General features: G+C 42.8%; 1 protein-coding gene across 6 annotated transcripts in view; it reads left to right on the top strand.

Annotated features, from left to right (window-relative positions):
- Window positions 1–23636, top strand: part of sema5ba (sema domain, seven thrombospondin repeats (type 1 and type 1-like), transmembrane domain (TM) and short cytoplasmic domain, (semaphorin) 5Ba) — a 155774-nt gene that overhangs the window by 81946 nt on the left and 50192 nt on the right. For all 6 annotated transcript variants that reach the window (XM_076746600.1, XM_076746602.1, XM_076746599.1 and 3 more), the window contains 3 exons: window positions 21840–21902; window positions 22736–22834; window positions 22935–23148. In XM_076746600.1, coding sequence (XP_076602715.1) covers window positions 21840–21902; window positions 22736–22834; window positions 22935–23148 — 376 coding nt within the window. The remainder of the gene's footprint in view (window positions 1–21839; window positions 21903–22735; window positions 22835–22934; window positions 23149–23636) is intronic.

Raw genomic sequence — 23636 nt, 5'->3', positions numbered from 1 at the left:
ACCTTTGTATTGTCTCTTTGTTCTTGCGACTTAAACCAGTTCAAAGCTAAGCACACCGTGTTCTTTACTTCTAAAGTCCAAGATTCAACCTCATCAACCACCAATGTGAAAGTTAAGTGCAGCAGCTACACTCAGGAACCAAGTCAACCTGTACAAATGGACCCAGCCCCGAGGGACACAAAGCATGGCTGGCTTTACCTTAAAATAAAGGTCACCCATAGAAAGTGGGTGAAAGTCATACTGATGCTATTTAGAAACGACTTGCTGATTGATTGTAAAGCAAACCAAAGAGGGTGCCCCACTCACAGTCTGATCACAATGCTGCATTCTCTGCTCTCCCATTCATCTGCCGGGACTGGTTGGCCTGGGCTTTCCAAGTGGGCCATTATCATGGCCTGTAACCACACACCGCTGTCACCATCACCATCCCTCCCCACTTTTAGTGTCCGCTTTCCTCTGCAGTGTGAAGCTATTAGAGAGTGTATGTACTGGTGTGTGTGGTTTGTTTTTGTGTGTCATCCAAAGGGCTATCCGTGACAGCAATTTAGAGAGCCGGCCCAGACCAATCTGCCTCGCACCTGAAGCCAACACAACCACTGACTTGATGCAAGTAGAGGAAATGAAGGGCTGGACATATTTTTATTGCTGCATATCTATGTGTGTGTGTGTGTGTGTGTGTGTGTGTGTGTGTGTGTGTGTGTGTGTGGTGGCAGAATGAGCGCGTACATGCCAGATTTGCAGTCCTTTGGCGGCTGAGGGTTTTGAAGGCAGACCACGCCAGAGGAGGGAGGGCCACCAAGGTGCTGATTCCAGGGCTTTTAAAGGCTCAGCCTGAGCCGTTCTCTTCAAGCACCTGGGAGAACACCTGCCACGGCCATTAGTGAGCAGGCAAGCGTAGAGGAATGAATGCGTAGGCAATCAGTGGAGAAGGAGAATGAGAGGGAGGGAGAGGAGCCAGACAAGGAGAACTGGCCTCAAAAGAGGTGGGCAGGAGCTGGAGAATGAAAGACAGAGAAGATAACAGGAAGAAAAGGAACAAGAAACTGAAGCAAACATCAAGAGAACAACACTGAAAATCACACATACAGAGCTGAGATGAAGACAAATGAGAAAGAAAAGAGGAGCGAATATGAGAGAGAGTGTGAGGGAGGTGACAAGCTTTCAGTCTGCTCCAGTTCAGCATTCTCTCTGCGGACGTTTTCTCAAGTGAGCTTGTGTGTGTCTGTGGAGTCATACAAAACAGTTTCCTCGGTACCTGCACAGGACATGTCTGCAGAGAGCTTTCAAAGCCTTCAAAGCCTGTTGTTGTGTTTTTGTAGAAGAAAAGCAGACTTTGACAAAGTAGCTGGAGCTTTTCAATAAGTAATTGGAACATTTCCCTGCTGCCAGATAAAAACATCTATGCACAATGATTATATGACAAAGAAGAGATAAAATGAGCACGAACAAAGGACGTGAAGTAAAACTAAAGCCTGAATTAACTGTTTGATTGAACATGACCGTGTCGTTTGGTAATATGCATGCTGTGTAAGGAATATTGTTTTCTGCCTGATATTTTTCACTTGAAGGATAATTTCTGTTTATTTCTAGGATTTGAATTTTGGAAGTCAATTATGGAGCACAGCACTACTTAAGGCCGAGAGCTATCGTCAGGCTTGCATTAGTTGATTAGCATCAACTGCTACATTTGTGTCACCATCAGTGGTTCATTCATCGCCTACTTGGCTACCAGCGGACTTTTTACATCCAATCATATTCACACAGGTGCATAGGATTCCCTCTATAACCCAACACCTCCCACTGTCTGCACTGCTGACACCTTTATGCTGTTGCCTTATGTGCTTTGTTTTTGATGTTGTTGACTTAAGTAAAATCTACGATGTAAGAAAATTCCCTGATAATTTATAATAACCGTTTATTACTGTAAAGAAATACAGTGCTGTGCTGTATAATTTTTAGCTTTACAGTATTCAGCTGGTTGGTTACATGATGGTTATTTTAGTGTTTCTACTATAATCTCCAGTTTATTTTCTTGACATTTTATTATTACTGTAAAATGTATTAGAAAACTGTAGAATGAAAACCCTGAAAATTACTCGCACAGAGATGACATGGACAAGTGAATGCCTTACAAAATTGGTCTTTTATTAAAGTCAAGGCAGTATCCAACACATTCAGTAACTGACAAATTGAAAATAGTCTCTGTAGATTGCGTAAAACACGATCCATGAAGCCATCTTTCCTCGCGCTGAACGGGTTCTCAGTCTGCATGTCCTCGTCCATGTGCCCTTAATTCATTTTATTTTTCCTTGAACTATGACATAAGATGCATATATCACATTAGATTTATTACATATAGTAGCCAATGCACTTCAGATAATAAAATCATTATAGAATACAATCCATGAGAACAATTAATCATGTCAAACAGGTTCTCAACAATTTGTGTACAACTTACTTATCAAACTTAATGCACCCTGCCTTCAGTATCCATCTTTCATTAGTAATGATCCTGTTCACGGTAGAAAGCAAGTGAAAGAAGAAGCCTGGAACTGCATAAGAGACAACTTAAGTGAACTATACTGAACTGAATAGACCATAATAGTGAGACATGTTACCTTGAAATAACAAGACCATCTGGCTGCAGTGTGGGCTGTTCTTTTGTGAAAGTGAGTTCCTGTGTGGAGATGTGTTGTGGCCTAAAGCTCCACTCAGAGTCCATGAGGTTTTTTTCTGAGGACAGTCACACGGAGATCAACAGCTGCTTCCTGGACGCCATCGTCCCCTCGCTGGACTTTGTTCCTCTCTTGGGGTTGATACTAATAAAGCGCCTGAATGTGTAATAACAGAGAAAGCATAAATTTGGTGTGGCATGTAAAGAGGTCTACACATAATGCAGTCACCAAATAAAAATTCTGGGATGTTTTCTCAGGATAATCACCTCTGTGTCACCATTATGAAACAATGATCTCATTTTTATAAGATATTTTATCATTATGAGAAACAAAACTTTTCCCCAGCCCAGATGGGAAGAAGAGCAAAATATGAAACAGCTCGACAACAAATGGTAAAATAGAACAGCTGGTCCTTCATGTCAATTTAACAGCAAATCACTGGAGGATCACATCTCACCTCAGACGTTTGACTAGATTACAATTTAACAAGTTAAATGTGAATGACAGAGCTAGCTTACTCAACTTAGTTTGTTGATTGTGTAGAAATCCGATCCTGTGGCTATGAAAATCAAATAAATTGACATGTTACTGGTAGCAAGGTTGAACAGAAAGATATCACATGTTGGCCACTCAGCAGCTAAAAAAGAGATGCTAGATTTTACATTAGCCGAACGTTAATATTTGGTTCCTCAGAGTCATCAACATTCACAGTATTAGACTGTATTTACAGTACATGACTGTACAAAATTTCCTGTATTTTTACAACAATTCATTACAGTGTAATGGTCAACTCTGTGTCTGTCAGCGGGGAATGAACCTTTGCTGTCAAATCGAACTGCACAACCACATGTTATAAATTGCCACTTTCTGGATGGAAGTATCTCTATCTCAACTATCAGTCCTGATATGATACGAAGTTAATTGCTAAGATTTAGATTATTTACTTACAAGAAGATCAGACAGATTGTTAAAAAACCTCCCAGGTTAGCCAACAGTGAAATTAAACCCATTATTACTGTCTGTTATAAACATCCATCCCAGTTTACAGGCAGATCTCTGCAGTGCTTACTGTGGTTGTTTGTAACATTGCAAAGGCATTTCAGGTTTTTCCTCACTTTCAGTTTTCTCTTCAGATTAAGCAGTTTAGCTAATCTGGTTAAACTATTACCTGACCATCTGACTATTGTCAATTTTGTCAAACTTTGTTTAGCAATGTCACCTTTTACCTAAAAGTGTTATCATACCCATGTCATCATAACTGATAGATGATGATGGCCAAAACTATAAAAGGTAAATTGTAATAAACACAAAATATTGCTTAAAATTTCTGTATTACACTGGAGTATTAAAGTCTGAATCTGAACACACACCCTGAACATTTCAGAGATAAATCACGTCTTTTGTCATCACCTGGAGATTATAATATGTGTACAAGTACAAAGTACCCTGCACTTTATCCACATACTGTACTTCACACCATTTCACCGTCCATCCTCTGCTGCATATTCTTAGAGCTTTGCGTTTCCACCCTCCCTCTCCTTTCCTTTTTAAACTCCTCTTTCTCCCTGTGTCTGTCTTTTTTCGTGGGATGTAGTGCTCGTATTAGTGCTGGTGGTGGGTCTGACTGCAATCCACCCACATGCTCTGTCCTAGCTGCACCCACTGAGCTCCTTCTCTCTATTGTGCTGGTCGGCCTGATCTCCACTGCAATCAGAACAGCAGCAGGAAGGTGGTGGGAGGTGTGTGTGTGTGTGTGTGTGTGTGTGTGTGTGTGTGTGTGTGTGTGTGTGGTAGGGGATAAAACAGAGGAGTGGGAGAGTGGTAAAAACAGTGGAGGTATAGAAAAGCTCAAGTATTGGATGGGTGGGAGAGGAAGGAGAGCTGAAGTAAGAGCTCTGTTTCTGTCATTGGTCTCTCTGTTGGTGTTTCTTTGTGCTGGGACGCAGATCTGCCAGATGTGCTATGACTAATTCCACTGTTGGAAAGAAAAAGATGAAGAAGTAACAACAACTTTTGACAGGCAAAATTCACATGTCTGAGATGGGGATAAGTGCGCGGCGATCTCCGTCTTTCTTTCACCTCCTTCCTTTTCTCTCCCTTTCTTTTGTAGTTGCAAAGTAATAGAAAACAACACAAGCAGAGCCCTGTTTAGATAGGTCTTTCTTTCTTCCGCATGTTGCGAGGTACTAACAGGAGATAGAATATTGATTTGTCTCCCGCTAACATATTTGTACAAGATCACGGAGCTAGAGAATTGTACTTTATGTCTTTGGCTGGATTGTTTTGTTCCCCGGGTTTTTGTGTCAGGTAGTTTGTGTAGTTTGTTTCTTTCAGTCAGGAATGCCAAGAAATGTCGTCACACCGCCGCTCGAAGCCCATTCTTCAGATACACACACATGCATTCACATAATTACTGCGACCACAAAGTGTCTGCGCTCTCCCTCTTTCTGTCTTGTCTCCTTTTTTTCACGTGCACTCACAGATGTGCAGTTTTTTGACAAGGTCAAGGCATCAAAGGCTCCAGCGGTAAACTTATGTGAGAAGATGGTGAAGAATGTAACTCCTGGTATCAGCCTCTCAGCCAGTACGGGGTCACAGATATGCTGACCTTACTTTTTACTGAGCCTAAGTACCAGCATTGACCAAGATTGGTGGGAATAAGCACAGCAGAAGGAATAAGAATAGGAGGGCGGTGTACAGCAGGTAGTTTAAAGATTATGTTATCATAGGTTTAAAGGAATTCTCAGAATCAGAATATAACAAATATAACACCAATTACTTTTGCTTATCAAGCATGAATGCGCTGCAGGTGGCTTTGAGAAGTTTGCAGCTTGCTCAGGGAGGACAGCAGCTGTAGTCGGCCTGCATTCACAGCAGTTGGTTGGACAGATTCCAGCAGTGACAAAGCTTCATGCCAGCAACAAAAAGGTTTTAAAACGTCCACTGAAACTTTTCAAACCACTCCTGCAGCATTAAATTTTTCTCGATGGTCTATTTTTGTGCTCGGTGTCGTCCAAACACCCATATTATCATGAAAATATGACTGAGTATGCAGCTTTTGTTTGCTGCGAGGGTGGTTTTGATAGTCAGAACACAGGTTTTCTGCTTTGTTTTCATTCAGAACGGTGACCTATGATTGAAATGAACCAAAAACTGTCTGTCAAAAGATGTTCAGTGAACTAGTGACGCAGATGCAGTTTGTGCTATGACGGTTTTATCAGTAGGAAAACTGAATGACGTGAACACAGCAGCATGAAATAACTCAAGCAGCAAACTGTGCAACATAGATGAAAAGCATAAAACACACTCACTCTAAACAAGTAAGAAATAGATGTAAGAGAACGATAAAAGGCCTTTCTCCCTGACAGCCATTTTACAGAGGATGCACAAATATCCCAGCATTCACTGAGGCATTCAAGTGCTATTTATCATTAAATTCACTTCTTAGATTTTTTGAGGTGAGAAATCAACTGTGTAGATTTCCAATACTGGCAGTTTCACATAAATTGTGCGTTTTTGGAGTTGAGAGGTTCTACAAGCACCTGCGAGGTGGCTCTAGCTAGAGAGCCAGTCACACTCACAGACCCTGCTTACCCACGCTCACACAGACCACTGCAGCCAACACAGCGGATTTCAGCAACAATGGCAGAGGAAAGCCGGGCACACACGTGCAATGTTAAGATATTTTTCATTTTTGTGCTTCTGTTATTCTGTTATTCCATCCTGAGGAATGTTGTAACACTTTAAGTCCGGGGACATCTCAAGATAAGCCCAAGAACAAATATCAGTTACGAGAAAACGAACAAAGACGTGGTGAACTCAGTCAAAATCAAGGTCTTACTCGAAACTGCTCTCACATTAAGCAAAGTGTGGCCAGTTGAATCAAGTGGATAGTTAAAAGTACACTTGCACTAAAAGGCTCTTTAACGGCAGCAGCAGGAGTAAAAACAATTTGTTTGTTGCTCCCTGAGCAATAGTGCTAGTATAGAGAAGTAGAGGGAGGCGATGGGAGGGGGAGCAGGGAGGTCTTTGTCATTCCATCAGATAATCCCTGCATAGATAAGACAGCAGCAACATGGAGGTGGAACGCAAACACCATATTGCTGTCTGGATCCTCTCATATCTGTCTCCATCCATCCAACTGCCTTAACCCACTGCTCTACTATCCCCAGTCTTACTTGTTGTCTCTGTCTCTTCCCCTTCCATTGTGCATCATCTAAATCCCAGCTACTGAAAAATCACAAGGCCTCTTTTTCCTCAGGAGAACATTAGATTTGCTCCTGACGTGGAACCGCTGTTGCATTTCTATCAGGTTTGTTTCTCCAATGAATCCTTCTCTCTGTGCCCATTCATTATGTCGCTCTACTCCTTTTCCATTGTATGGAACAATCAGGTTGTACATCAATATGCACACCTTTACTCCAGACGGCGTTGCATGCGTGTAGCTCAGTGTTGCAGACGATAATGGACGCACATGCCAAGGCAAAGCTGCTCATTCATCCAGACCGGCATCATGCATCACAGTACAACCAAGACGTGGGGGGCGAGGACCGGAAAACATGTGCAGACCAGTGAAAGAAGTTCAGCTTGACTTCTGATTTTTGTCTCTTTAAGCTCCAACACACACATCCTCGCTGTGATCCTGTAGGTGTGCTGCTGTTGAGTTGCAGTGTTCCATGTGGCAGAGCACAGTCAGACGTTTCTTTCTCATTGGTTTTGCCCTTTTTGTAAATGTGTGGGGGTTAATGGGGTTGTGGAAAGGAATGATTTTTTTTTTTTTTTTGTGATTTCACTGTTTCTAAAAATACAGATCTTGGTTATACCCAATTTCAAGAGCCATTATCCCTGATATGAACAGACCCAAAGCAGGGTCTAGTTTTTTTATTGGCCTTTTTTTTTTTTTTTTTTTTTTTTCAGAGTAAGACGCACTTGCTCTTGAGGTCACCTTCTCCTTATTTTCCATGTGAGAGACTTTTCTTTTTGTTTGTTATTCCTTTCCTTGCTGAGAACATGTCAGAAGTTGTGAGACAGGAGCGTTCCCCCTTGTGATCGGGGCCTGGGATTTGTCCTTGACGTGGTGTTTGTGTTTGGGGTTGTTTGAGTTGAGCTGTGGTCTCTGGCTCCCACAGCCGGCTGATGATGAGCAGCCCCCAGGTGGCTGTCCCACTGTGCGACATGATGGTCTGTCTCCTCAGAACTAAAGACCGCTTTGCCAGATGCGAGGCTGCCTGCAGGCTGACAGTGGTACTCTGTACTGTACTGTCCTATGGTGCTACACTGTAATCTGTGGTTTTAACATGCAGGAAAGCAGAGGTGAAAGTAACAATACACTTCCCTTTGTTGCTCTTACTGAGTGTTCTCTGAGCAGTGTTACCTTTATGTTATGTACATCATTAGTCTGGTTAATGCTCTGACTCTTTCACCTTGTTGGCTTTGTTACACCTATGGGGTTGCTTAGTTTGTTTCCTGTTTTATTTTGAAGGTTACTCTCCTCATGTGCCATGTATTATTTCACTTCCGGTCTTTATGTGTTTTCCAGCAGTGATCGTTGATTAGCATCACCTGTCCCCCATCAGCCTTCCCTCCCTCGTGTATTGAAGTCTGTGTTTTTTCCTCAGTCCTTGACAGTTAGTCTGAGTTCGTTGTGTGTTTAGTGGTTCAGCCCATTCCAGTGTTTTTCAACCATTGTTTTGTTTTTCCTGGACCTTGCCTGTTTTTGGACTTTTGGATTCTTGCCTGCTCCCTGTTGGATTTCTTTGCGTGTTTGGACTGTTTTCTCTGGTTTTGATCCTTGCCTGTCTCACCATCCCGTAAGCCTTTTTGTTCATTGCCATTTTGTAATGAATCATTTTAACCGCACCAGCTCCGCCTCTATTGTCTGCATTTGGGTCCCACCTCTTGTTTCCCTGTTCCCTACTTGCACAAGTGTGACAGGCATCATAAACCACCGTGCCACATTTCCTTCACTGATTCTAGATAGAGTTGCAAAGTGGGATAGGCTGCTGCTTAATTGTTCTTCATTCTGTGCTCCCATCTTAAATTTTTCTTTCAACAGTATCCTACAACACAGAAACACAGAAACGCAGAACTCTCCTGGACAGTGAAACCATTGTAGGCACATTGGACCACTGATTTCAGTTATTTCAACATTGTTTCTGGGAAATCGTGTTGTTATGAGGTGTCTGGAGCTTTAAATAACACACTGAAGTGACATGTCGGCGTTTCCAGAACTGGTTATTCAAAATGTCAGTCGTCTGTAAAATCAGTTGTGACTGGGAGGCCCTTCTGTTCAACTCAGACTGTTATTGGCATCTCTCGTAGCTAGAATTCAAATGGCAGATCGTGATTGGTCAAAGGAGGAGTCATTTGTAACCTGTGACAAACTGGACACAAGATAGTGCCTGTCTGAATACGTTGAATGGGGAAAATACAGAAGACAAGTGGAAGACGAGTATGTTGCCTGCTAATGTGAAAGGAGAAAACATCTTTCTGTAGATTATTATCATTATTACTTTTGCACTGCAGTGGATCACCTGAATATTTGTTGGAGGGTTATCGATCTTATTATCAATTTATGAGAGTATTAGCTTTCTGCAATTTTGGCAAGAATACAGTCAGAAGTGCGTTGTTGGACTGATGTAAACTGCAGATTAGCAGAAGAGTTTTCACAACACGGACAAGAAACAGTCAATCACAGAGCTTAAAATTCTGTCACAAAGCTACAGATGGTGAAAGCTGATAGTAACAGGGGTATCTGCACGTGAAGTGGAACCATTAAGTCCAAGGACATCTACTGCCGGCTCGAGCAGCTGCTTTGCCTGTTTGCTGTTGTTTAGTCCCAGTGTGTATGGTCTCCCTGCGGTGGATCAAGGTCAGGAGTCAGGAGAGCAGAGCTGACCTGAAGGGTCACATGGTCAAGTGTCACTGTTTGCTCCTTTAAACAGGAAATGCCTTGTGCAAACTCCCTCATCAGCAGAGATTGTTGGGAACGTCCCAGTGCACCAGAAGAAAAATACATGCATGTTATTGTAGGTGTTTCTCTGTGACATTTCACATTCCTTCGGGAAAGGAAGAATTTGCATTTGGTTATGCTGGAGACACACTGACCTTTTCTCATGCAGGTAGTATTAGTGGGATATGTTCCATATATATATATATGATTTCCCATCTACATTATACATGTCTCATACACCTACAGTCGTCACAGCGCTGAAGGGCACCGTGGATTCATGGAGGAAGCAGAAGATCAAACTGAATGAAAGGCCACGGGACGGACATTAAGCTGACCCCCTCAGATATTCATACCCTTGATTCGCCCACAGTATCAAGCCCCTCTCTCTGCCCTGCAGTTTGATGACTCATGCCTGATTTCATTCACACTCTTTGTTAATTTCTGTGCAGCAAGTTGGCCGGCGATTTAATTATTGATGTGGTCTTTGTCAGAATGAAGGGATAATCTGTGAGCTACAGAGCTGAGAGCAAGAGGGGCCTACTTGTCACCCTGTAATGTGCTGCAGCTTGGCGAGGCAGCTGAGAAAGAGTAACGACGATGATGACATACAGAATGTCTTTGCAGCAGTACCTGCTTGTATACATCCGGCTCATCAAGGTTTTTGCGATTGGTTTTTGTGAGGATTTGCGTCTCCACTCAGCAGAAAGTTGTTGTGTTGGCCACTGCCAGAGAAGAATGGTTTAGTTCTATTCCATCATAAAGCAAGATATACATGCTGTACTTGCACATCAGCCAATATTTATCACATGTCTGCATTTATGTTATCCACCGCAGCATGTATACACAGGATGAAATCACTAAAATCAAAGATTAACCCCAAACCTGGATGCAGACAAAGGCTGACAGATATGTTGCCTCATGTCTCCTGTTTAAAATTGCACCTGAACGCACCACTACAGATTCCGAGACTACTGCTGCGTGAGTGGAAATGACGAGCATGTAGTCTGCCTTTGTCATCCATAAACAACAATGGAAAGACAAATAAGCATGGGCATATGTTCACTGCACTGTGAAATGGTTTTAAAAGCCTCATTCATGAACATTACAAAGAAAAACGCACACTGGCACCACAAATTTTAGCTTTGCTTTGCTTTGTCAGTGTTGTCAGCCTGTGGTGTTTGGACTGTGGAGGAAGAAAAGACAGAGAAAAACAAAATGAACCAAATGGGTGAAATCGCTGAGATTCAGTAGGATGAACAGCCAATCAGCTGTCTCACACTTGCTGCCTCAGACTTCGATGGAGACTCTCATGTTGAATTAGCCAAATGGCCACTGATGAGATGTAGGACACAACTCAAAGTCTACAGACGGTGGTTGGCCGCACGCGGCTGAAAAGCGCCACCTGTCTGCTTGCTGTGTTGTATCCCGGAGAATCAAGAAAAAAGCTGCTGATGGTGCACCAGCGTCCCTCAGTGTGATAATATATTCTTTAAGGATTAAAACACAATGCATTTGCGCTGGCATTTAGTAAATGTATTTTTGTTCATATTATTATTCATATTTCATATTCCAAACAATAAGTGATGACTGTTCTTTTAATGAAAATTATGAGCTCTATGTTATACGCCGTGTTAGTGCGCACATTCATCTGTGTTACCTGTGTCTTTAGCTGTACATGTGTGGGTGCAAACAGTACAGTAAGTGTTTGAGGAAGAGAAGAAATAATCCACTGTGCTGGTTGGTTTGTCATGGAGAGACTGTCTGCTTTCACCTGTCAGCCTCCCTAATGTGGAATTACAGTGAGTGGGAGGCAGCAGCAGGGTGAGTGGGCAACCACATACAGGCTGTTAGTACATACAGTACTGAACCATACAATGTATTCAACTCAACATTTTAGATCAGAGGAGGAGAAAACAGCTTCCCATTCCCAGCTGTGACTGTTTGAATCCATTTTGTGACTGTAAAACAGTCACTTTACATATTAAATCACCTAAAAATCATCACTCATACAAGAATATTTCTATATTTCTTCCATATTTCTAATGTAAGAATCATATATATGTAGTTACTATAGAATTTCTTTTCAATTTCCTCCCTAATTTCTGCTTCGGAGGATTAATAAAGTGTTATCTTATCTTGTCCTATCTTATCTTTCTTTTTTTTAATGTCTTCTTAAGCATTAAAGCAGTTCTGAACAGCTCTGCAATTCTTCATAAGGCGTGCAGTTGAATATTATGTCTTCAAGATTTTGTCATAGTTATCATAGAGGACCATGCGTACATGTGACCATTTTATAGCAGGTTTTTTTTTTTTACTTGATTTTGCTTAAAGTCTGGCTCTGTGCTGCACTGATTATCAAACAGTATCAAAAAATGTCAAGCACTGGCACTGAGTACAGGGTCACATTGTTGGCTCAGGCATGTCCTCTTTGTTTTAATTCGTAGCTCTGCTTCTTGGATATATCCAGACCTGGTCATTCCCCACCTGTCCTCCGCATGCCCTCAGACCCCCTTTACACCATGCATTACAATGAGCCTCATATCCAGATTGCACCTAAAAAAGACTTAACCTGACTATATTTACACCTGCTATCAATTCTTCTTCTTCCTTTATGCACCTTCCTCTTGTTTACAAGGGTCCAAAAAACAAACAAGCAAAAAAAAAAAAAAAGAGAGAAATAAAAAGATGGCAGCATTGGTGTGTTTTCACAATCCATCCACAGTCCTGGGTGTGTTTACGCCTCTACTTTCATGTAGTCAAGCACTATCTGATCGTAGTCCAGTCCCCCAAACACATTTAATGCATGGTGTGAACCCCACTCTCGCCTCTCTGCACGCCTGTCCCTTGTTCTCTCATGAAGCCCCTGGTGTATATTTAGCGGCCACACTCCCTTTGTTGCTTCTTTGTGCTGGTGTTTCCACCATTTCTTGTCCCTGAAGCGCTGTCAGTATTTTCTATCTGTATTTACACCCATTGCCTGTATGTCATTGAGTGTCTTTGATTCAACCTGCTCTCCCTGCCCGCATGTGGATCCTCTTCCCTGCTGCTCGTACCTGAACTTTGGCAGCTGGGTATTGTTAGAAAATATTAGAAACTGGTGCCACTTGACATATTCCAGTTTGAGGAACATAAGCCGGGTTTTCTACCCTTCATTTTCATGACACCAAATGTTCCAAATATGTCGGTGTTCAGTGTTTTCTCAACAAAATCGCTAATGCAAGAACTTTGCCTAAAATTAGCTTTGATTTAATTAGTACGTGATCAAAGAACATACAAAGAAACAAGAAATCCACCCAACATTTCAGGTGTTTTCCTGTCTGCACTCCATCTCTGTCAGGATCACATTGTATATATATTGCAAAATTCAAAACAAGTCTCATCCTAAGGCTGAAACTGAATCACTTTGAAGAGGGCAGTCAGGCGTATTTGTTGAACCGGACTCACTGGAAACATGGTGTTTTAGGATGAGGTGTTTGTCTAAATGCTGCTTTCAGCCCCTGAAGACGGGCTGAAATGGTACAAGTTGTCAGGAGGGTTTGTAGCTTTGCGTTCATGGCTCAGTGACTATGTGCTGTTTGCTGTCTCTCTCTGTCTCTTGGTCTCTGAACCTACTGTATTTCTCAACAATGTGAACATTTAGTCAGAACTTTTCAGATGCTCTGTGTGTTGAACTGCAGACACACACACACACACTGAATACTCCCCCAGGCTGCCTCTCTCCATGTCTGCAGCGGTGTGTAGATGAAGGTGTAGGCTAGTGACCTCATGCTGCACTGATTCAGTCTGTCAGAGAGTCGTGTTTGACAGGGAGAGAGCTATGAGCAGAGGAGTGTGTGTGTATGTGTGTGTGTGTGTGTGTGTGAGAGAGAGAGAGAGAGAGTGTGTGAAAGAGACAGACAGAGAAAGAAACACAAAGGAGAGGATGTGGGTGTGTCCATGGATCAGTGTTCAGAAACAATGAGCTGCAAGACAAAGGGTTGGTGAAAGTCATGTTTCATCCGTGTGTGGTTTTGTATGTGGCTTTGGAAACCCTATATGTGTGTGTTTAAAGCAGTGAATGTGAACCTATGGGTGTTTATTCATGTAATTATGTATCTGTTTATTCAGTCAGTCATGCATTCGTTTGTTTATTTTGCCAGTGACTAGCTCCCCATGCGCTGCTGAAAATGGCCTGAAAATTGCTCCAAAGCATGATTCTGGTGCATTTTCCTATCAAAGCATACCTTAATATTGTGACTGAAAAAGTTTTCAGATTTCACATGACAGAACAAAAAAGTTGAGTCATTCCACAGGATGCAGATCAGAGTCAGTGTAGGCATTTTTTTTTAAAATCTAATTATTGTTTTTGAATCCGTGTCAACTCTATGAAGCCCCAATTTCTGTTTCCAATACTGCAGCGTTGTACATCCAATAATAATGCCTCATTGAGCTTCATTAAAACATTGAAATTTGACAGTGTTGTGTGAGCAAAGCAAATGCACACAGAGCTCACAAAGTAAATTAACAGCAGTCAGCAGTTTTAAAAAATGAAATCATAGTAGGAAAGTTCAAAAAAGCATTTTAGTATTTTGTCCGTGCTGGGGTCCAGACCCTCTGCCACAACAGATCCATACTCATAGTCAGTATTGAAGGGGTGATTCTTCCTTAATTATATTGAAGACAATCTTAATGACTCTGCATATTCAGGTCCAAAAAACACCGCTCAAGAAAACGCATTCCCCCAGGCTATGCAGAGAGATTTCTCCAGTAATAACAATATTGCCAAAAGACCATTCTGTCCAAACTTTCACTTCTGGAGGTTCGCTGCACCTCTCGACAGTGCTCACTCCCACTGTTTGCCTGGATTTACCAGCCAATAGCTTCTGCTGTTGAGCATAACACACATGCAATTTCAAGCCTCAAGTTCTCACTCACAGTTACAACTAAAAATAATGATTTCATGATAAAATGCTGATTTTTCTCATGCAAGTCCAGACGCCAGGATCTTAGAGTTGGCAGTGAAGAGACAAAGAGGAAACCAGAGGGGAGGGAGGTATGACATGCGGCACAGGCCCCCAGCCTGAACCATGCATGTTGCATTGGCACTGTAAACTACTCAGCTACCAGCACGCTCCAAACAACAAAGCCTTGTGACATGGGTTGCTATGACAACCTACAAACAGCATGGCGTGCAAGGTAAAAGTGAGGAAGAGAAAAGAGAGGAATCCCATTGCCATAAGAAACACAAATACTGCAGAGCAGCTTCATCAAGTTCAGCCCAGCAAACAACAGATGAAAAGTTTGTTTGTGAATGTCAACACACAAATGGACTTCAAACCCTCAAAAGTAACAAAACTATCCACATTGCACTCAGGGATGACTTAACGATGCAGCCACAATAGCTGTGACAATAGCATACGTAGGTAACAAATTTATATCTGCCGCTCCTCAGTCGATTAAACTAAATTCCTCCAGAGCTGCCTCCTGCACTCACTTGTATACCAGCTCAGCTTGCTTTGTATGCAGGTCTGTCTGAAAGTGCTGCACACAAACGCCGGTTTCCTTCGTCACTTGGAATACACTCCTTGGGCGTTCTCTGGTGAAATATCTGCCAAATGTTTCTCCACTCACAGTCCTGCACTTTTCAAATCTGCCCAGAAGTCACCTTCTGTCATCATTAATTAAACTACTAACTCAAGAGGTGAATCCTGTGTTTCCTAATCGGTTGCTGTCAAACTGTGTTTAAAACCCTGCACCTAAAACAGGAAATAAAGACAGAGTTTTGGTAAAGATACAGCATGGGAGCTATTATTGGCAACTGTTAGCATGTGTAAAAGCCGATTGCATGACAGCACACATAATCAACGCCTACAAGCCACACATTTACATTTTTGAGTTTGCTGTACCTTTAAACCTGCCGTGGGAAACTTTTGTCTCCCCCGCCTGGCAGCGAGAGTGATTACACAAACACTGTCGACATGCTTATGATGCCATAGGCCCCGCCATTCTCCTAGTTGCTGTGCACTATACCGTCGCTACAGTTGCTCTCCCCTTCAGCTCTGGCAAGGCAATCATTGCTGGTTGACATCAAACACATCACTACCAGGGCCTCATCGTGGGAACGTCACAGCACAGCAAGTCCTGCGCTCCAGCAGAGGGTAGTTTACCAGCTTTCTTCAGAGCGTAAAGAGTAAAAGTGTTGAATAGGTGACTAAGGTGTTTTGCCTTTGACACCAATAATAGAAACAGAACATAACCTGGACTTCACAGAACCATGGCATATCAACAGTCTGTCTGACATGTGGGTTAGACAAGCACATGCTGCCTCACTGGTTTCCCTCCCGTGAACACTGCCAGCGGTGTTCACTGCTGCGTGCCTCCTTTGGTGGCTGAGTGTTTCTCCTCTTGCAGCAATTTGTGCCAAAATTAGCCGTATTGTCAAGTTGCGAGTGTGTGTATTTATGTTGGGTGCGGGTTGTTGCTTAAAATAGCGGATGACATAGATGGAGTAGAGGAGCGACGGGCTGGAAATGAGAAGGAAGAATCAACAGTCTGGAAGTGTAGGATGCCTGGAAGTGAGGACACCTTGAAGAGAGCAGATACTGTAGATAGATGGTCTGTCTCTGGGTGAGGTGGTGGGTGCATATGCAGATTTTCGTTCCCCTGTCTCGATGGTAGAGGAAAAAGCCTGCGGTGATGACTGAGGATGAAAACACGAGGAGCCTACGAGGAGGCAGTTTATGGGACATTGATGACAGAGTATTTTCCCCTTCTTCTTCGAATATCTTTCAATTTTGTGATATGCAAATTACCTGTCTCTGTGAATGATAAATAAGCCTTTTATATGTTTTTTTCATGACCCAGAGCATGTTGAAAAAATACTTGTTTAAAGGAAATGTTCCTCCTAAATGTCCTATTTGGAGAAAGCGTTCACAATCGCTGAATCACGATGTTTGTTTTCAAATGTCATTCAACTGCATTTAAAGACATCATGTTAGCCTTACATGTCAAGTAACAGCTTAACTCTTAATGTTAGCCCCGATAAAATTCTTAACTGTATAGGTTTTATGTTTGAAAATTGTTAAATATTTGTCATGTTTTTCATACTTAACATTGAACTCGCACCAGTCCAGTCCCATTGCATTGGTATACAAATCTATCTTGACTGTAACAAGTGCCAGACAGCTTCTATTCAAACAGCCATTACTCCCCTGACACACTTATTTACAATATTCATGAGTTATAATTAGTTGTCACACATGATGTTAGCAGTGTGTCAGCAGCCTTATCAACACAGTGCCACATTTCAGGAACGACCACATTAACAGACGCTGCTGCTCACAATCTCTCTTTTACTTCATCAGTGTTTCCTGCTCTCGTCTCTCTTTCCTCCTCCCCCCCTCTTTCTTTCTGTTTCTGGTAAAAATAGAATTCATTTTCGAGTCCAGCCAGTAAAAATGCAGTAAAAGTGATGAATCTTCTTTCCTGCTACTAATTGTGTTTTTTTGCTATTTTATTTGCCTATAAAAAATTCATGTTTCCCCGCCTTCCCTGCTTTAAGAAAGATGCCGGGGGCAAGATATTCTTATTGTGTCTAATGAGTGGCGAAATTGGGAGAAATTAGGTGTCAGGCTCCAGTTTGGATTGGGAATTGATGGCAGGGAGAGCACATGGCTGTTGGCCTTGCTAATAAATGGAAATGAACTCTAACATGCATCCGAGGCTACAGGCACAAATAACAAACAGTTTCTGTGGCCTTGGGTCCGTTTGTGCATGAAAAATGTCTGTAAGTTGTTGTCTCAGAGAGGCAGATGCCCCTTTAATTGTCTGGTGTTTTGTGCATCAGGGACAATGATTTAAATTACATTTCAAGTGTTTGTTTTTCTTCTTTCCTCCATATTTATGCTTATGTCTCGGAAATCTATAAAAGTGATAATGATATTTACCTAGTGTGAACAGGAAAAGAGCAGTGCCGCTTGCTTGTTCAGATGTCTAAAACATCATCCTGTGTTGGTGTTTACCTGAAAAAGACCTCTGGAGGCGCTGCCAATGATGTCTGTCACTGACAGGCAAAGAAAGTATTGTTGTCGTTGTAGCGCCGGAAAACCTTTCACCCCTCGTAACCCCTCACCCCACTGAATGCTGGAAGTGTTTCAGAAGCAGAGTGTCTTTGAGCGTCCTGTTGTGTGTGGCATACTGTCTTCATTCATTTCCTGAATATTGCATATTAGAAAAGGAAAACTGTAGCATTCCTTCTCCTGCTTCATGGGCTTTAGAGGAGAAGTGATAAAAACAAACAAGAAAAACTAATTACAAAATCAAAGCAGGTGGTCACTCTTCACAGCTGCAAGCTGTTTTGCCAAAAAATATACCTGACGTGTAAAGATGGTGTGAGAAAAGAGCTGCAGCTGAGCTGCATGAGATGCTTCACTCATCCTTTTAGCCAGTTAGTGTTGTGTCTAAATCTATTCAAACCTTAACCATAGTGCTGCAGGTCAAAGTGGGTCATTTTGGAAGGCAATAACAAAAGGTGAAGAGGATATTTTAAATATATTTTTTTCAGTTTTTAATGTTTTTTCAGTTTGTTTTCTCTTTTTACATTTGCCACTTAACTTATTATTTAATTTGGTTTCATTTTGTTGGATGTTTTCAATAACAATAGCAGAGGTCAGACAGTGGGTGAACCTGTGCACTGAGCTGCATTACAAATTGATAAAAATAATGCAAATGAGAACGTCAATACCGAGATGAAATGTGTGAAAATATTATTTTCCCTCGTCATTTCTTACCTTCCTTTATGTTGGATTGTTGTTAACACGAATGCTTGCCAGTGAAAATCGTGCCCACACATTATACAGCTTTAATTCATCCTGTTGATGGCAGCCAGGCCATTCAGGGTCCAGCACAGAGGGAAGGTATTTGAGGGAGAGGATGTTGAGGCAGAATTGGTATTCTCACAGGCTCTGTGTGAGTGTGGCTTTGTTCCAAAGTGGCGTGAAGAAGAGGAGATGGACAGAGAGAGGGGGGGAGGGGGAGGGAGGGGAAGGGGGCACTTTCTGGTGAAGGTCAGCAGGTTAAGCCGATGGGGATCCTTGGAGACGGGGCCCTGCCGAAAAGATGGTAATGCCCGTAGCCATGATTCATCGCGAAGGCATCCATCACCCTGTGTGTGTGTGTGTGTGTGTGTGTACGTGTGTGTTTACAATGACGTCATCCCATCAGTCCCCAGGCTGTCAGGGGCTGACAGGCAGGGGCTGTGGAGGAGCAGTGTTTTCATTTCAACAGGCAGAGTGATGGACTGCGGTGCGGGGGGGCGGGGCTGCTCTCTGAATGGCAGGTGCCATGCTGTTCGCTGCACTCATGGGAAGTGGATTTGAGTTTGTTGTTGGCTGTCTGTGTACTGCTTGGCCTCAGCACGAGCAGCATGGCTACAAAGTCGAGTTCCAGCAGAGCACATTAGCTACTTGTGGTATTTTTATTTCTTCGCCGACTTCGTGTTCAGTGTCTGGAGCTCAAGTTTCATTTTAATCACAGTTTACTTTATATAGCTGTCCCCTGCTGCTGTCTCTCTCCCCAGTGCGGTCTGAAGCAGGTTAATTGAAGGGAGCTGCTGTGGGAGACAGGGAGATGAGCTGTAACTATCAATATGGGCCAGAGCCCACTTACCGGTGCTCTGCTGGCTGCAGGAGCTAAACATAGCTTCATAACTCTAATGAATTTGTCTCAATCTCTGTCTCTATCCTGAACATAATTGCAGAGTATAGAGGCTTTGTCTGGTTTTTGTGCGTAGTTTAGCCTGGTTGAAGCTACTCTGATCAGTAGTTTTATGTTAATAAATGATCAAACAGCTAGGGGCAGTAACAAACTGGACTCTGCAGTTCCCCTCAGCAGTGTGGAGCGTGTAAAATTTCAGAATTTTTGGTCTCGCGGCCTGTGGCTTGACTGTTTAGGTTCACTCTCACCACTCACATCAATCTGGTTTCCAGCTGCAGCAGCAAAGTTATCATAGTGACCATAGAGGAACATCTAGCAGCTAAAGAAGCAGATGTTTCCCCTCCGGAGTTGGTGGAGACAAAAGCGGAACTACAGCAGAGCGAGTGTTGGACATACGTTCATCAGGTGACTCTGCATTTCTAATGTTTTAAGAGGTCAATGTTGGGATGTTCCGTGTTGTGATCTCCCTGAAGTGGCTAAAAAAAAATACATTTATGCGAGAGAAAAGATGCATTAATTGATTTTTTTGGCCACTAGGGGGCAGAAGACTCCAAAACAAACTGACATACACACAGTGCTACCATATAAACAGTTTCTAAAGTTGTTTTGGCTAATATACAGTTGGCTTAATAGTGTGTTTGTGTCCATCTGATGAATGTAGGTCTCCTTTTAGGTCTGGTTTCGTCTCCACAATCTCATGAGAAAAGCACATGGCTTTTTAGCTGCTGAATGTTCCAGTTACTAACTTTGTCAGTCTGCCACTTTGTGCTGGACAGCGAGTGTACACTGGGTGAGTTTGTTGATTAGTGGAGCTTGAAGTTGTCTCAAACAATCAAACATGGCATCAAAAATGTGGATTTCCTTGCCAGTGTGTGGGCAGCACAAATAGTTGGCAGTGTGAACAATGAAATAACAATCACACGCTGATTAATGTCTATGAATATAAGCTTATTAAGCAATAAAAGCAATCCCAGGACAATGTGCAGATGTTTGACTAGCTCATTAGGCTGTGGTTAGTACTGTTCAGTCTGGTGTTTTCTCTCATTAGCAAGAATTTATGCCGAGGCTAATCATCCAAAATCATGAACTTCCACTCCTTCAAGCATAGTCGATATAGTCCATGAGCTGTGAAATAAGAGATCTATTTATATACTTTAAAGAGAAAGGAGCACTCAGTGAATTTTAACTCAACATTTTGTTCCCAGAAAGATTTTGGCAGTTCGCTGAAGTTCTCATTAAATGTGCTTATACTGTTTTATTTCCATTTAGATTCCTAAAGAGCTATATTCTCTGCACCAAGGCTGGAAAAAAAAAATGGATTAACTCAAAACTACATTTTCCCAGCAGAATTCCTCACTGAGTCTTGGGGCTATATAGTGTTTAGACCCTTCTGCTGAGCTTTAATTAAAGCATAATGAGGATCCAAAAAAGCTGGAGTTATAGTACCGCAGGATAAATTCATAGCTAAAAAATGAAACTGTCCAAAATTGCGTATAGGTGTTTAAGATGAGCTACATAGTCGAATCCCCCTCAGTTTATTCCCCTGATGTGTACTGTTTGTTTGAATCCTCCAGTTGGCTCCTGGAACACTGACCCACTTTGCTGTTGACTCTTGGTTGGCCTCAGTTGCGAACTCCGCTGAATGTGGGGTCACAGCTTTGTCCCATTGGCCAATTGTCCTGGGAAGGTAACTCATAAGACCTAGATAATTATCTACTGAGCTTCATCACAATAATCCCTCTTGGAGAGGAGAGAAAACAGGCAGAAAGATGGAGAATCAGATAGATTGATGTTACATAGTGGCAGACATTTAGGCAGCCTTCCTACTTGGGCAATGGGATCAGAGAAGAGGAGGAGATGGAGGAGGATGAGTAAAATCAGGCCAATGACACACAACAGGAGGTCCTCTGGCACCTTGCACATCTACAGTTCATGCCAAGAGAAGGACATCTCTCATCCCTCTTAACAAGAGCCAGTGCAGCTTGGTGGCCAAGCAGCATGTGTGTATGTACATGCATTAGTGTGTTTGCAGTGCAGCCGTGCAGTGCCGCTGCCTGCATCCATAATTAAACCCAAGTCACAACCATCAACAGGAATATAATTGGCCGGTAGAAGTGAAAAGGGGGGTGGTGGGGGAGGGCGGGGGGTGTTGGGGGGCAGTGGAGCGGAGGCGAGTGCGGCAAACTTTCTGAGCGAGAGATAGAGAGGGGAAGAAAGAAGAAGAAGGCGGAGAGAAACCCATTTACATGCTAATGCCGTCCTCAGCCCTTCAGCTGCCTCGTTGGGTACCTTGCCCGCTACCCTCGAATAAGCTCTTGGCTGGCAAGCTGGTCGCCATGTTTACACAATAAACAAACAGCAATGAGGTTAAAGTCTTTTCATGCATCTTTTTGTGCGTGCCTACAGTATTAGCAACAGTCAGTCGTTGCGTAACTGTTTTGTAGTATCTGAAGGACTCAGCTGACTGCTTTTTCGGCCTTTTTGTCATCCCTGGGCTTTTTCTTGTTTTTGTCTCCTAGGCGACAGAATGGGCACCGGACGAGGAAACCAGGAGGTCCTGTCAGAGCAAAGGCAAAACAGAGGTAACCTCAATCCCGCCCCCAATTACAACACTTCATGTCAGCGCCGCCTGGCTTACAGAGAGGCCATCTTGATATCTCCTGGCTGTTGCGGCGAGGGCCTTATGGGCCTCACGGGAGGGCTCTGTACAGAGCAGCTATTTCAGACCCTTCAATCAGGAGTTGTTTTTCCTGCAGTGAAGAGAAAGGGCAAAGTGAAGCGAGGGAAAATGCACACAAGACAGCCTGCAAGATAGTGAGACACAAAAGGACTTCCTTTCAAATCTGTCTGATAAGCAACACTGCGATCAGCTGTCTTATTTCCATTATTTTGTGAGAACTGATTGCAGCGTCACTTTTATCTCCCACAGTGCCTACAGTGTGATGGCTGATACCTGATACACAAAACAGACAATCAATTCTCTGCAAAAACTGCATCTCTTCAATTACCTCAGTTCTTGGCCATAACACAAAGCACCAGCATTTACAAAAAAAATAAATGATACTTACATAAAATGTTTCATTACCAATAAATCTATTTCACGCCTTTGTTAAAACAGATTTGACTCTTTTTACTGAAGCGCATACTTGACTTATTGTAGAGCATCTGTCGATGCTAAATAGGCTTCCATTCAGCTGCAAATGATTGTTCTTATTCCTGAACAATGAACTTACAGAAGCGAGAGCATGCAGACGCTGAATTGCTGTGCTTTTGGTTCCATGCCAGTCTGATACCGGAGGACTTGGTCCATTGTTCTTATCAGCAACACGTCAAAGAATATTTAGCCTGTCACCTCAGCCGCTCCTGCTCAACTGGAACTTTTTCAAAGCTTTCTTCTTCACCCACTTCTCTGCAGATTGAATGTCAGAACTACATCAGAGTCCTGTTGGTGAACAAGACTGAGGTCATGACCTGTGGAACCAACGCTTTCCAGCCTCTATGTATTACCAGAGAGGTATGCATCGGTGTGTGTTTGTGTGTGTGGGATTGTAGAAATTCAGTGAAATCACTGTGGGCTTAACCTGCCACTCTCTCTTTCTCCCCGTGCCTCGCAGGTGGGCAACATGAGCAGCGTGCTGGAGCGGGTGAACGGCGTGGCTCGCTGCCCGTACGACCCCCGTCACAACTCCACAGCGGTGGTGACAGAGAGCGGAGAGCTGTATGCCGCCACCGTCATCGACTTCTCAGGCCGTGACCCCGTCATATATCGCAGCCTGGGCGGCATGCCACCTCTGCGGACTGCTCAGTACAACTCGAAGTGGCTCAATGGTACAGTAGGACGACCAGAACGAGCACATATGACGTCACTTGGCTCACACTCAAACATTAATTTCAGCATAATTCATGTTAGTGTTTATGTTGAAAAAATTTGTTGCCTTCAGACATTAAACAGAGGAAAGCAGCCGATACTCTTGTTGGAGAAGCTCAAACCAGCAGCATTCTTGCTCTTTAATGACAATTAATTGATTATTAAGATTCCATTAATTTTCATTGATTGACTGCAGTTCATCATCGAGCATTTAAAACACAAAGTTTATGGAGTTCTCTGGTTTGAGTTACAGCTTTGTTGTTTCACAGGGTCACTGTTTTGTCTCAGGCGTGAGAGATCTAATCAAATAGGATTAGTAATCTAAGCAAGTCTAAACTCTGGTTGGATTTCAAAATAATCCACTCCAGGTCAGATTGTAGGGTAAACACTTGTGTGAAACAGTCTCTGGATATTCCTTCTGTTGCTTTAAACATTTTCCTAGGCCTGC

Source organism: Chaetodon auriga, chromosome 13, assembly GCF_051107435.1.
Source record: "Chaetodon auriga isolate fChaAug3 chromosome 13, fChaAug3.hap1, whole genome shotgun sequence".
Classification (NCBI taxonomy): domain Eukaryota; kingdom Metazoa; phylum Chordata; class Actinopteri; order Chaetodontiformes; family Chaetodontidae; genus Chaetodon; species Chaetodon auriga.
Note: the sequence above shows the minus strand (reverse complement) of the source record. Positions and strands in the feature narration are given on the sequence as shown.